The 15,417-nt window shown below is 47.7% G+C and overlaps 2 protein-coding genes and 1 long non-coding RNA gene across 3 annotated transcripts in view; all 3 read left to right on the top strand.

The window, feature by feature from the left end:
* LOC109319444 overlaps window positions 1-325 on the top strand; it is a 14,250-nt gene extending 13,925 nt beyond the window's left edge. The window contains exon 3 of the long non-coding RNA XR_002103508.1: window positions 239-325. This is a non-coding gene — a long non-coding RNA (uncharacterized LOC109319444). The remainder of the gene's footprint in view (window positions 1-238) is intronic.
* The window catches only part of PPP2R5D (protein phosphatase 2 regulatory subunit B'delta), a 1,176,261-nt gene that overhangs the window by 732,256 nt on the left and 428,588 nt on the right, over window positions 1-15,417 (top strand). The window lies entirely within an intron of this gene.
* PTK7 (protein tyrosine kinase 7 (inactive)) overlaps window positions 3,745-15,417 on the top strand; it is a gene marked incomplete at its 5' end in the record, with an annotated part of 155,498 nt that continues 143,825 nt past the window's right edge. The window contains one exon of the mRNA XM_019548515.1: window positions 3,745-3,811. Coding sequence (XP_019404060.1) covers window positions 3,745-3,811 — 67 coding nt within the window. The remainder of the gene's footprint in view (window positions 3,812-15,417) is intronic.

The following is a 15,417-nucleotide window of genomic DNA, read 5'->3' on the forward strand; positions in this document are numbered from 1 at the left end:
CTTCCTGCCCTTTGTGCAGGGGGCTGGACTCAATGATCTCCCGAGGTCCCTTCCAGCCCTAATGTCTATGAAATCTATGAAATATAATTTGGTGTTTTTCTGGTTCTGAGATAGCAAAACTCCTTGGTGAAAGGAGTATTTTCAGGATAAGGGAAAGGTGGTGACAAAGGTCAGGGGTTAGTGTGCAGGACTTCTGATCACAAGATGGCAACAACCAGTGGGTGGGGCATCTATCAAGGGGCAGAGCTACCCATGTGGCCCTCAACAGTTTGCCTAAACTTGGTAAGCGGCCTTCTGCCCGAAATAATTATCCGCCCCTGGACTAGGGAGAAATGAAGGATAAAATTTAGTCATGCACAGTGTGATGTTTTACACCCTCCAAAACCATTCATTGTGGTGAGAGTTTTTATCTTCACTTGAATTCCAGGTGAGTGACTGCTTAAAGCTTGAATTAAATTTATTCTAGCTATGTAGAATCTATGGAATAGGAATGCCCCAACCTTATGTCTGCATACATTGATGTAAAACCTATGGATTGCAGCTTTAACATATCTTTAAAGCCAGCAAATTCTGTAGCTATTGGATTACTTCTGCTTCCCTGGTTCTTTATATACCAGGAAGTTAACAGCTTTGCAATCTGTGCTCTTTGAGTGAGAAAGCATGGATCTAAATTGGCCATAGTACAAATCTTCTTGAGCTCAGAGTTCAAAGTAAGTAAATGTACCCACTCCTGTAACATTACTGATAAATCAGATCTGTTGGGTTTTAGGGTTTTTTTTTGCCAGAAAGGGGAAAATGCCTCTGATGGGGAAAATAAGGCATTGTTCTAAGATTGGGGTATCAAACATATGCCTAAAGGCTAGATCTGGCCTGCGGAGCCTTTCTATGTATTACACTGGGAGTTGGTGGGGGGTGGGTAGTGTAACCTGCTGTGGAATTTGAGGCTTTTTGACTGCATTAGCCACAGTAGTTACCCCCATGCCCCGGCTGGATCTGGCCTGGGAGGAGCCCATCCCAGGGCCCCAAGTGAATTTGACACTTCTGATCTAGATGAACTGAAAATAAATCGATCCCTTTTGTTTTGCCCAGTTGAGAGTTAACGATCAGGTAAACAGTACCCTTTCCTGCAAAAGTGAGCATAGGACAGTTAGTTATGTACCAAATCATTTGACCTGTAATTTGCACTTGAGTGCTGGCCAGTGATGTTGAATACAGAGTTATTGTAAAGCTAATCCAAAACCCACAAGCAGAATTATTGAAGATCCATCTGTAAACATTCCTCTTGCTAGGGATAGTTAATCAGGCTCTTAATGCAAAAAAAAGCTTTGATTTCAAAACAAGCTGCTGCTTTCAGAGTGATTGTCAGGGTTAGAGGCAAAACATGATCTGACTTGTCCATGTCTTTGTTTTCCATACTTTGTGTTGTACCTACCTTCCATGTTCTTCCTGCTTTATTAGGATGAATCTGCTAGAAGAGGCATGTTCTTGGCAACCTACTTCATAAGGTGAAATCTCAGGGACCTGAAGGCAGTTTGCAGTTCTTACCTGAGTTAATAGGTTGGTTTGAACTGCAGACTACCTTTATGTTGGTGACAATGTTACTGTGTCTCAGCTAACAGGTTTTATAAATAGACATTTTTCCTCTTTAGTGGAAAACCAGTTGAAATTCCAGTAAAATTGCAAGCTGCCCTCTGGAACACTATATAGATAATGTTTTGGTCCAGGAGTGCCTGAACTAGCTGTGAAGCAGACCTTACTGAGTTGCCCTTGTGCTGTAGTGTGTTAGTTTCTGGGGGTTAGCAGCATACACTGCTTAACTGTGAACCATGAGTGTGTATGGTGGGTGATGCTTGATGAAAGTAAACAAAAAAAGTACTTGTATCTTGTCTGAAGTTTGCTTTTTTACTGAATTATAGACATTTACCTAGAATGATAAAAAGGGAGGCTAATAACGGCATAAGTATTGACTTGCCAAGTTCTTTGAGTTCAGAATTCATGAAACATTCATGTTAGCTGGATGGGGTTAGCACTACAGAGCACAGGTCATTCAAATGCTTATTTAACTGCTGATTGGTTTATAAAGAAGTCAGCAACTAAATATGAAGAAATGTTTTCCAAAGCCACCCAAGATTCAGGATGATCATCAGCTTAAGACAAACAGGCAAAGTTTGCTGGCTGAAGAGGTTGGGACTTCTCTTCTGAGCATTCCCATGTAAGTGCTGGGGTTTTCTTTGGTACCAAAGCCTGGAGAGTCAATGAGTATGTTCCAGTTGTTGACATGATGGAGATACCAAAAGCTTTTTTTATTTTCTTGTTTTGATGCTGAGCCATTGGACCGATGAGGTTTCTAGAAATTCAGGAAGGACATAGTTCGTCACTTTTGCCTTTGCATGGGGATGAAGCAGTATTTGGAGGGATGCTCTTAGTGGTGGGATGTTTGGAGCACTCCAAGAGATAAAGGAAACATCACCCTTGGGATCAGAGATTGTTAGAGAACCTAGCACAGTGGGATCTTGGTCTGCAAGTCAGACTTCTGGGTGTTTCAGTGAGATGGATGACAACTGTGCAGTCTCTGGGATAGCCTGAAGTTCCAACATATCAAGAGTTTTTTTTAAGTTTCCTGGTTTAGAATAGGGGCTGGCAACCTTTTACAAGCAGTGAGCTGAACCAATCTGTCTCCAGTCCAGTGTGACCTGAGTAGCTTTGGCAGTCCCTCAGTGACAGGGATTTTTCCCTGCACCCATATTGTGGACCAGGCAACTGGGATGTGTGCCCACGCTGCTTCTGACACTTCTAGCCCCCCACTCCTTGGCTACAGCGTGGATGCACCTTCCAGCCTATGGGGAGCTGTGCCAGGACCAGGTTTCTGCAAACTGTGTCTGTGCTGCCAGTTGGCCATCTGTGTTTTAGAGGCAGATATGTTTTTACCTAGTCCCCCATACAGCACACCAAGAATAAGTAATGGTGAAAAGGCATTGGGATGACATCTCTGAGCAATTGGGCTTCTATCTTTTTACACGATAGTCAAAGCACAGGAATGTTCTTAAGCCCCTGCAAAACTTAGTTTAATCATGTTTTCAATGAGAAATTTTATCCCTGATCCCAGTAGTTGTGTGTCTTACCACGTCAGGCATTCAGAGTCTTTTGCGGCAGGGTGTGTGATTGTTGGGATCTGGGGTAAAATTCCTCGGATTGCATTAGGTGTCTGCTGGAGTGTGCAGCTGGCAGCATGTGCGCAGAGAGCTGTGGATGTTGAACTCCCTGAACCACAGCTTGCATGCAGCTGCACGGACCCCATTGTCAACTGCCTGCTCCACAGACTGGTAAATCTGGCATTGGGCTGCACATATGACTTGAAATGTTACTGAGGGGGTTGGGGGCAGGAGCAAAGTGAGCTGATCAGGTGCCCCTCCTCCCCCAGCTTGCACAGAGGGGCATCTAAACTGTGCAGCTCAAAGATGGTCTGCATGCCATATGTTCAAATTACAGCGCAATACAGACCAGCCACAAAAGGTGTTTTGCAGTATCTCTGTGACTGGTTTGACATTTTATCACTCCATAAACGGGATGAACATGTGGCATGTTATGACATATTCCATGGTTAACAAGTTAATCACATGACAAATGTCTGCCAGGTTTTCCTTTTCAACCTCTTGATACTGCCTGGACTGTTGTATAGTAAGCTGAAGAACTGAGGAAGGTAGTGTTTGTGTCCAGAGGACTCAACAGGATCCAGCAAGATAAAAATTGAGAGGAGAGGACTGCAACAGGCTGTGCTGCTGCTTTCTGAAACGAGAAAAGGCAGTTGGAGGTAGGCCAAAGGGGCATGAAATTCTAATCGTGGTAGCTGTGGGGACTACACATGTAGAAGGACCAGTAGGACCAAGCTTGGAGAAATGTTGATTGCTCTTTGGAGTGCTCACTCTATTGAATTTGAACACAGGCTATTTTACATTTCAGCTCTAATATGCTCTTTTAAAAGAAGTTCAGCTAGTGTCTTCGGTAATTAATAGTAACCACAGAATAATTAAGTGAACCTGATCCTGGGAGCGGGAGAGTGATAGGGTATCTAAAAATGACACTGTTCTGTTGACCTTTTAGAACAAGAAAGGGCTTAATACAATGAGGAGGAGAATTTAAAAGGTCCTAAACTTAAAAGTAAAGAGAGTAAAACCCTAAAATGTTAATTTTAGAAAAATACTCAGGCACTGGGTTCTGGAAGGCAGTGATTATACTAGTTTGGCTAAATGTTTCCTTCCTGAAAGAGCATTTAAATCAAAGAAATGATTCACAGTTAAGGAACTGGCATGAAGGTAGCTGTTACAAGAAGGTTGTTTAGCACTTGGAGCCAGGCGTGTGCTTTGGCAGCTGTAACTATGACTGAGCAGCCCTTTTTAGGATCTGCTCTGCTCACCACACATGGGGAAGGGGCTAGAAAAGGTGCCCTAAACATAGTCTGGCTACCTTCTTTCTGATTGGATAGCTAAGTCAAAATCAACAAAAATGCACAATTGGTTTTGGGAACTGGAACATTAGGACCCTCATGGACAATCCTAAGAATGCTCAGAGTGCCCCACTGGAATCATGGCTTGAGAACTCGGGTGACACAACATTGACATTGCTTGTCTGAGTGAGACTTGGTGAGTAGGAGATGGGTACCTCAAAGAACAAAGAGGTGATTATACCTTATTCTGGAATGGTAAACAGGAAGGGGAATGTTGGCTTCGTGGAGTTGGTTTTGCCATCAAGAATAAACTCAGCTCAATGAATTCCATATTGGACTGAACGAGCACCTTGTAACTCACCGTCTTAAACTGGCAGGAAGCCAGCATACCACTGTTATCAGTGCATATGCTCCTACTCATGACACCATCAATGAAACCAAGCAGGAATTCAATGCGAACTGTGACCAAGTTCTTTCTGGCATTGAGGAGGGAGACAGACCTATTCTTGGTGATTTCAATGCCTGTGTCAGAAGGAACTCCAACATCTGGAATGGAACCATTGGCAAGGAAGGTGTGGGAAAAGTCAGTTCCAATGGCATCCTTCTTTTGACCAAATGTGCAGAACATGGACTCACCATCACCAACAACCTGTTCCACCAGAAAAATAATCACAAGACATCATGGCAACACCCATGATTCAGTCATTGCCACTTGATTGATTACATCATTGTTCGTGTGTGGGTTCACAAAGATGTCCATGTCACCCAAGCTATGTTAGGAGCTACTGCACCAATGACCAACTTATCCACTTGGTTATGTCATTTAAAGTGGCTCCTGAATGATGGCTGCAGCAGAAGCGGTGCCAACGGAAGATCAATGTCAAAGGGCTCAATCAAGTGAGACCTCTTCCACCAATGTCCCAACAAAAAACTGGCAAATTCTAATCAACAACAATGGGAGAATATTGGCAGCACTTGGGAAGCCTTCAAGTCCATCATCATCAGCACCTGTGAGGAGACGCTTGGATTCTTTATCAGGAAACATCAAGACTGGTTTGATGAGAATGACTGGGAGATCCAAGTGTTGATCAACTGTAAGCACAAGGCCTTTTTGTGCTTAACAGCAGAACATCAACTCCAAGTAAAAGAAACTGAATCAACGATAAGCCAAGGTAGAGGTCTGAAGGTGGACCCACAATATGAAGAACAGATGGTGGGAAGACAAGACGAATGAGATTCAACAGCTTGCTGACATCCATGATATACATGTTTTTTTCAATGCCACCAAAGCCATCTATGGTCTGAGCATGCAGGGACCAACCCCCTTGAGACCTAAGGATGGAGGGTATCTGATCGAGGAAAGCTGAACCATCAATGCCCATTGGAAAAAGCATTTTGAAGACTTTTTCAATCAAGGCTTTTGTTGATGAGAGTGTTTTTTAACTCCATTCTGGAACACCCAGTCAGAAATTATCTTGGAATCTCTCCAACCCTTGATGAGGTGAGGAAAACCATCAAACAGATAAAGAACGACAAGGCATCTGGAGCTGATGGAAATCTCTATCGAAATCTTCAAGTGGGGGGAGAGGTGCTCTCGTCATAGCTCCATGCGCTCATCTTAAGGAATGAGGAAGAAATCCCAGATGACGTCAGGGATGCCATGATTGTGACAGTCTTCAAGAAGATACAAGTCCAACTGTGGAAATTACAGAGGCATTACCTTGCTGTCCACCACAGGAAAGATCATTGTGAGAACCCTCCTGAACCTTCTGTTTCCACTTGCTGAAGAGCTGCTCCTGGAATCTCCGTGTGGGTTTAGGGTATCAAAAGGCACAATTGACATGATCTTCACAGCTTGCAAGCTGCAGGAGAAATTCCAGGAACAAAATTAAGCCTTTCTACATGGCTTTCTTTGACCGTAGGAAAGACTTCAACTCTGTGAACCGAGAACTGCTGTGGAGGATCCTTCTGAAGTATGGATACCTACTGAAATTCATCATCATTCTTTGCCTGCTTCATGATGGTACATGAGTGGTGGTTCTCAGTAATGGGTATGTCACAGATCTCTTTGAGGTTAAGGCAGGAATTAAGCCATTGCTCCAGCACTCTTCTCAATATTCCTTACTACAATGCTACATCTGATCACCAACAAGCTTCCAGCCAAAGTTGAGCTACACTACTAAATGGATAGTGGGTTGTTTAATATCAGCCAGCTCCAACCCAAAACCAAGATCACCTTGACCTTAGTCATGGAGCTCCAGTACACTGATGATGCTATAGTGCAGTGTGTGCTCTTGGAAGCAGACCTTCCAGCAATCATCGACATCTTTACTGAAGCATACAAGAAAATGGGAACATCAACAAAGTTTTAGTGAGCAGTCTCTAGATCCGGTAATTCAGACACACAGTGAGACTCTGGAGAATGTTGGAAGCCATCTCTTACAGAAGGCTGACATTGACAAAGAAATCCAACTTCGCCACAAATGTGGAAGTGAAGCCTTTGGATGCCTGATGAAACAGGTGTTTGAATATCACAACATCAGATGTGAAACCGAGCTCATGGTTGATCAGGCAGTCATGATCCCCACCTTACAATATGTGACTGAGATGTGGACAACATAAAGGAAATGCCTCAAGTCACTGGCAAAGTACCATCAACACTACCTGTGGAAGATCCTTTAAATCCAGTAGGTAGACAGACACATTACATTAGTGTCCTCTCACAAGCAAACACTGCAAGCAATGAGGCAGTAATCTTCTGACATAAACTTCGCTGGGCTGGCCACATCCTCTGGATGTCTAACCCTAGACTCCTGAAGAAAGTTTTTTATTCTCCCAGCTCAGTCAAGGTGTGTATGCTCAAGAGGATGGTGGATAAAGTGCTTCAAGGACATCCTCAAGGCCAAGTTGAGGCCAAGTTGAATAAATGTAGCATTGACAACTCATGGGAGACTACCTACCCCCTCAAATGGAGGAAGAGTGGAGGCCCTGCAAGTCATGGCTCCCCGGCTCTTGGGGTCTTGATGGAAACTGGCTACAGTGATGTGGGCAGGGGCTGTTGGGAAATAAAGTCTGGCTGTCAGCCAGATCCACCATTTTGCTCACCCCTGCCCTAACCTGTCCTTTTGCTACTGTTTAGGGTTACCATATGTCCAGGTTTTCCTGAACAAGTCCTCTTTTTAGGACCCTGTCCTCGTGTCTGGGTGGGTTTTTGAAATGCAGGCAAATGTCCAGGTTTTTGCTTTGCTTCTGCTTTCCCAGGCTGGCTGCTTGGGGTTGTCAGGGTCATGTGGTTGGGCCCTGGTAAACTCCCAGGTAAGAGAGACAGATTTTGTGTGTGTGCATGTGCTGCATGGACAGCAGGGCTAGCAGGGCAGGGGCTGCAGGTTAGGAGTGAGAGGCACTGGCAGTGCTGGAGGGGCAAGGAGCTGTGGGTTGGGAGGGAGGGGCACTGGTGGGACTGTGGCTCAGGAGTAAGGGGCACTGGGGGGCAAGGGGCTGCGGGTCAGGTGAGATGGGCACCAGTGGGGTGGGGCAGGGGCTGAGGGTTGGGAATGAGGGGGCACTGGCCGGGCTGGGTGGCAGGGGCTGTGGGTCAGGAGTGAGGGGCAGGCACTGGCAGGGCTGGGGAGGGCAGCGGGCTGTGGGCTTGGAGTGTGAGGCACAAGCAGTGCTGGGAGTGAGTGGCAGAAGCAGGGCACAGGCATATCACTGTCCCTCCCCATCATATACCCCCTCCTCCCCCATCTGCCCTCTCGTGTCCTCTTTTTTTTGTACTGGAAATATGGTAACCCTACTGTTGGCTGCTCACTTCCTCCCCAAACTGCTGCCAGGTACAGTAGTCTGGGAGCTGACCTTGCCTATGAAGGCTGAGGTGAAAAAGGCAAGTACTTCAGCCTTTTCTGCATCCTTTGTCTCTAGGTTGCCTTCCCCACTTAGTAAAGGACCCACACTTTGCCTGAACCTCCTTTTGTTGCTGACATACATGTAGAAACCCTTGTTAACTTTCACATCCCTTGCTAGCTACAACTCCAATGCACTTTGGCCTTTCTGATTGCATTCCTGCATGCCTAAGCAATGCTCTTATACTCCTCCCTAGTTGTTTGTCTGAGTTTCCACTTTTTATATGCTTCTTTTTTATGTTTTAGCTTACTGAAGTGTTCCCTGTTAAGCCAAGCTGGTCTCTTGCCGTAGTTGCTAGTCTTCATGCACAGCAACACGGTTTCTTTCTGTGCCCTCAGTAAGGAGTCTTTAAAGACAGCCAACCTCTTTGGACTCCTTTCTTCCTTAGACTGGCCTCCCAGTGGATCATGCCCGTGAGTTCCCTGAGTGAGTCCATGTCTGCTTATATGAAGTCTAGGGTCCGTACTCTGCTGCTCTCCATCCTTCCTTTCCTTAGGATCCTGAACTCAATCATTTAGTGGTCACTATTGCTCAAGTTGCCAGCCACTGCTACATTCCCCACCAATTCTTTCCTGTTTGTGAGCAGCAGGTCAAGAAGAGCACTGCCCCTAGTTGGGTGCTCCAGCCCTTGCACAAGGAAGTTGTCCCTAACACTCTCTAAAAACTTCCTGGATTGCCTGGTCACTGCTGTCTTGCTCTCCCACCAGATGTCAGGGTGATTGAAGTCCCCTCCCCATGAAAACCAGGGCCTGTGATTGGGAAACTTCTGCTAGCTGTTTGAAGAAAGCCTCATATACCACTTCCTCCTGGTCTGGTGGTCTATAGCAGACCCCCAATACAACGCCCCTTTGTTGCTCTCCCCTCTGATCCTAAACCATAGGTTTTCAATAGGCATGTCTCCAGTTTCATACTGGAGCTCTGAGCAATCATACGGCTCTCTTGCATGAAGAGCAACTCTTCCTCCTCTTCTCCCCTGCCTGTCCTTCCTGAACAGTTTGTGTCTATTCATGACAGTGCTCCAGTCATGTGAGCTATCCCACAAAGTCTCTGTTATTCCAATCACGTCATAGTTCTGTGACTCTGTGAGGTCTTCCAGTTCTTCCTGCTTGTTTCCCAGGCTCTGTGCATTTGTGTACAGGCATCTGAGGTAACTAATCAATTGCCCTGCTTTCTCAGGAAGTATGAGAACACCTCCCTTGTTACCCCCTCCTGCTTGCTCTTGCTCCAAGTTATGACCTCCCTACTTACCTCTGGGCTTTGGTCTTCATCCCCTGGCGAACCTATTTTAAAGCCCTCCTCACTGGTTAGTGAACCTGTCTGTGAAGATGCTGTTCCTGTCTTTGTCAGGTGGATCCTGTCTCTTCCTAGCAGTCCTTCTTGGAACATCATTCCATGGTCAAAGAAGCCAAAGCCCTGCTGATGACACCACCTGTGCAGCGAGGCATTGATCTGCAGAATGCCTCCTACCTGGGCCCTTTTCCTGGACCAGAAGGATCAAAAAGAACACCATCTGAGCACCTGTCCCCTTCACCCTTGCACCCAGAGCCCTGTAGTCATTTTTATCTGCTCAGGGTCTCCCCTGGCAGTATCATTGGTGCCCACATAGATGAGCAGCATGTGGTAGTAGTCAGAGGGCAGATGTGTCTCAGTAATCCTTCTGTGACATCTCAGATCCAGGCAAGCAGCAGACCTCCTGAGACAACAGGTCAGGCCAGCAGATGGATGCGTCTGTCCCCCTGAAAAGGGAGTCTCCAGCCACCACCACCTGCTATTTCTTTTTGGTGGCACAGTGGTCTTGATCCTACCAACCTTGGAGAAGCTTGGCCTGTTCTCCTTCAAAGGACCATGCTTCTTCTCTGTTGCTAGGGCTCCATATCTCTTCTCTAGGCAAACTGCTGCAGGTGGAGATGAAGATTTCTGCTTGCTGCCAGAGGTCACAAGCTTCCACCTTCCTGGGAATCCATGTCCCTTCTCTAGTGCCTCCTTTGGCAGTGCTTTCTCCATGGTTCTAGAGGTCTTCTTCAGCAACGAATTCAATGAAGTCCTCATGGTGGAGAATGCTTCTGAGCCTTGCCACTTCCTCCTGTAGCTCTCTTGCCTACTCCCTGAGGGATAGCACCAGGAGACACCACTCATATCACAGGCAATCACTCATCTGGCTGTCACTGGAAGGAACATACAAGTTGCAGTCTGCATAGTGCCAAGTCAGGACCTGGGTAGACATCTCGACAGTGAGCAGTCCTGTCTGGACAGATACTTCACAGGTGCAAGCAGTGGCTTTGGCATTGCTGTCCTCCAGCCATTTATCTGAGTCTGTTTAATTTCTCACTAGGCTTAAAGGTTCCCCTTCAAAGAGGCGGGCAGCAAACTGACCTGTGAACTGTTTGCAAATTGCTTGCCTGGTTTGCTGCCCCTGTTCATTTGCTCCCTGGCCACTGGTGGAGTCTTCTTTTATACTGGCTAGGCCTGGATTGGCTCTGCTCCCTTAGGGGTTTGGCAGGCAACAGTCACCCAGCAATCACTCAGCAGCACTCTAACTGCTGCTCAGAGCATGGGCACAAGATGCACACAGCCCCCCAGACCATCATTCTGCTTCGGTAATTTAATGGATGCAGATACACCTTTCTGCTGCAGCTGCTTTTCAGTTCAGCTCCAACATACCTCCTGAAAAGAAGTGCATGAGAGAGTTCCACCTAGCCTGAGTGCCTCTGTTTCTAGGAGATACTGCAAAGGCAGATCAGGAAGGACCATGGCGATAGCATATGCTCCTGCTACAGCTGCTTCCCAATCTGGCTCTGCAGGAGGTGGGCATCACAGTTCCACCTGGATGCTGTGGCAGTGGCAGTAGAGTGAATATAATATTATTAATTAGATCTTATAATGCTTTAATATTTATAATATATTTTTATTAGTTTAAGCAGGGTGCTGCTAAATTTTGAGAAGTTTTGGAGGAGTACCTTCTGTCTAAAAAAGTTGAGAGCCACTGCTCTAGATGTACTGTGTTCATATATGCTCTGCCTCTAAAGCAAGGTGGCCAACCTATAGTACCTGTGCCACAAGTGGCATTGGCAGCCTGTGTGCATGGCATGCTAAAGACCAGGAAGAGGACAAGTGGCAGATAGGGCTGGGAGCAGAAAACAGAGCAACCATTTGGGTCTGGGAAGGGGTTTGGGGTGACACTTGGGAGGGTGCAGGGCTTATTTGGGGCATGCCTGCCAAAAAGAATGGTCCTCACTATTCTAAAGCATCCACACTGCCACTGTTGGAGACAAGATGGTGGGCTAGATCAGGGGTGGAGAAAATACAGTCCATGGGCCGGATCCAGACCACCAGGCACTTTCATCCAGCTCACAGCACCCCCCAGCAAATTGGGTGGGTAGGTTGTGGGTGTGAGGGGGGAGGGATATGGGAACCCCACCACACTCTCCCGTGGTGCGCACCTATAGCAGGCAGTGGAGGCGGCAGCAGCTGTGGTAGGGGAGGGAAGGAGCACTCTGCTTGCCGCTGGTGCCTGGCTCTAGCCAGCGCTGCGAGGAGTGCAGCCCCTGCTGTGACGTTTGTTTCCCCAGTGCTCCCTGCACTTGTGGGGCACAGAAGGGAAGCCCCGCGTGCTGAAGTGGGCTGGGATGGGGAAAGCAGCCAATTCCAGTGCCAGGACTTCCCTCCTGTGCCCTGTGAGTGTGGGGAGCTCTGGGGAAACAGACGGCACAATAGCGGCTGCACTCCTTGCTGCAATGTGCAGCACTGGCAGAGTCAGGCGCCAGCACCCCTGTCTGCTGCTGTGCCACGGGAGGAGTGTGGGGGAAGTCCCCACACCCCTCCCACCATCACTCCCACCCAATAAACCACACATGACATGTGCACACACACACACACACACTCCCCCCCCCCCCGGTGTTGCCTGCACTGACTGCAGGAGAGGACAGACAGTGTGTTTCAGAGCCACACACCCATGCCCCATAAACACCACACAACATACCCTATGCCCCCCACACTCCCACACCCCACCATATACACACAAACCCTCCACCATACACACACACAACCACATCCCACCATACATAACCTCCCACTGTATACACACACACGCACACATGTTCCCCCATACACAATATAAAAGACTAAGAATTTATTTTTGAGTTATTATGCAATCACCTCTATATAAAACACAAACAGAAATTATGACAAAAATATTTTTTGTAATAAAATGAAAATGTTATAGTAGGTGTTTGACTTGGAATTTATGATTTTTTTTCTGGTTCTAAGATGGCAACTCCTCCCTCCCAAAAGGAGAGTTTCTGGGGTCTAAAGGGTGGGACTTCCAGTCCCAAGGTGGTGGCCAGGGGGAGGGGCATCTGCCAAGGGGCAGGGATACCTATGCGGCCCTTGGTAGCTCACCAAATATTGTTAAACAGCTCTCTGCCTGAAACAATTTCCTTCCCCTGGGCTAGATGGACCTTGGTCTGACCCAGGATGGCACTACTTATGTTATTATGAGGTTACGGTGGCAAGGCCTTTAGAAGTACCTGGCTGGCATGGATGGAGGTGGAGAGACGGGATTCCTGAGGGTGGCTTAGGCAGGCCACATAAAGACTTACAAACAAGGGAAGATTTTGGGTTGGATCTACGAACCAGTGGCATTTTGAAAGGGAGGAGAGAAGCAGGGGTGTATTCATGGTGCTGGGGATATATTAAAAGGGGACAACAGAATCCTGGAAAACTGGGACTTGGAGAGGCAATAGAAGCAAGGTAAGTTTTGGAAACTCAAGGGAGAACAGTGTATATTCCCAGGGTCAGAATATATTCCACCCATTAGGCTTCTAGGTAGATTTGGGCTCCAAAGTGTGATTCTCTTCCACCTTGTTCACATCTCTTGAAAATTCATTAATGCACCTGCTTTTTATAATACACTCATGTGATATTTAAACTTGAGCAACAAAAAGCAGTGGGGAGGAGGAGGCCCCCTACCCTTTGCATTAACTATATTTCAGAGACTTGAGTGGAGCCGAATCACTGTGGTGTGTAAGGAGTGTAGAAAGGCATCTTTTCTAGGACGCAAAAATAGGAGGTTTACCAAGTTGGAGTGCACCAATAAAGACTGTTTTTGTCTGATACTGATGGCCGATTATTAACCAGCCGATCTGATAGTCAATATGCAGCCTGGCAGCTTAGAGAGCAGCATCCAGCTGGTAAGTCTGTGGGGGAGAAACGGGTGTGTTGGGGGGCAGATTGAGGCCCCCACAGTGAGAGAGGCAGTGGGGCTGAGGCAGAGGCAGATGCTGCTCAGCTGGGGTGGGTTGTGGAATGGAGCTGCGGGTAGCTGATCTGGGGGGGGGGCAGGGATAGGGGCCTGCTCTCTGCTTCTGTGTGCACTCCCAATGGAGGCATGGGGGGGCATGTGCCCCCTGGATTTATGTACAGGGTGAAGATGGGCTGCCTGCAGCCAGGGGCTACACCAGCTTCTTTCTGGTGGTGGGGCTGGGCTGGGACTGCAGTTAGCGAGGGGCAGAGTGGGTGGTGGTGGCACTGGAAAGGGTGCCTACGGGGAATTTTGGGCTGGCTGTAGCCTCCTCCAGAAGCACTCCTCCGAGCCCCATCACTGTCTGCCCCATCTCAAGCACAGCTCCGGCCCAGCCCCACTGCTTGGTAGAGGCCAATGCAGCCTCTGGCCCTGAGCCCGCAGTGGGCAGCCTGCCATTGCTTCCTGTGCAGATCTGGGGGGAACATGCCCCCCATGCTTCCCTCAGGGGTGTACATAGCAGCAGGGAGCTGCCCCGCTCCCCCATTCCCCCCAGGTGAGCTGCCAGTGGCTTCATTCTATGCCCCACCTCTCTCCTCCCTGGCTGGGCAGTGTGGGCCCCAGCCGCAGCCCCATTCTCTTCTTCACCATGGGGGCCTTGATCTGCAACCCCTGGCGCCCCTTCCCCCCCACAGACTTGCCAGCTGCGTGCTGTTCTCCAAGCTGCTGTGCTGCATTCCTGGTTGCATGCATGCTGCGGCTGTGCACACACATGTGGCATTTATTGGTGATGTTATCGGCTACACCAGCCAAATAAGCTGATTGCTGATAATGTAAATTTTCCTTTTATTGGTGCTGATCTAATATGGATTGATATATTGGTGCGTCTCTGTTACCAAGTGCCAGTGCCAGGGATGGACAATTATTTTGGCTGGAGGGCCACTTAATGAGGTTTGGTGAACTGCTGAGGGCCGCTCCCTGACCATGGTCCTCCCATGTGTAAGAGCAAGAGTCCAGCACACTGCTCCAGCAGGAGTGGGCAGGCTCAGCCCCATGCAGAGTGCCGTGGGGGCAGCTGTGGGCCAAGCTTGATGCAATTAATTGGCAGGTGTCTTCCTGTGGCCAGGATGAAATCACCTGGAGGGCCAGTTCTTGCTTGTGGGCTATATTTTGCCCACCCCTGGTGTATGCAGTAGGAAAGGACAGAATTATTTCCATTTTCAGAGTGTGGCTACTTTTCCACTGGCATCTGCCTGCATGGCATATTTAAATATTTTTTCTGCAGCTCAGTTAGTGACCATGAAATGGAAGAAGCAAAGTTGTGTTTTTTTGGTGGAAAGAGGGGAGATTGTGGGGTCAGGGTATAGTTTGGTGATATCTTTTATTGGCCCACCTGTATAGTTGGAAGGGATGTTAGACAAGCTGTCAGTGCAAAGTGTCCTTCCTCAGGTAACTTGAAAGCTTACCATACGTCTCTCCTAACTATGTATTTGGGCCAAAGAAGTTGGTTCTTGCACCCTGGACCATCACAGCTACAGTCAGATGCTCTAATAATCCAATATGCTGCTCTGTAAAGAAAAGTACTTACATCAAATATGCCTGAAAAACAATGTTAGTTTATATCCTAAGGAATCAACTATGCTTGGCTGTTTTGTTACTGTGTTATTGGGGCTTTTGGTCAGACCATACTGTAGCCATTATTCTGCCTGTGACCGTCGGGCTAGAGGAGGGGGAGGGAGCACCCTCTTCGGAACAGCGTCACGGTGGAAGGGTGGTGCTATTCCCCTAGGTCCGGAGCAGATGTAAGGTAATCAGGTCCCCGCCCTGGTTC

This window comes from Crocodylus porosus, unplaced genomic scaffold, assembly GCF_001723895.1.
Source record: "Crocodylus porosus isolate Cpor-Errol unplaced genomic scaffold, CroPor_comp1, whole genome shotgun sequence".
Lineage (NCBI taxonomy): Eukaryota > Metazoa > Chordata > Crocodylia > Crocodylidae > Crocodylus > Crocodylus porosus.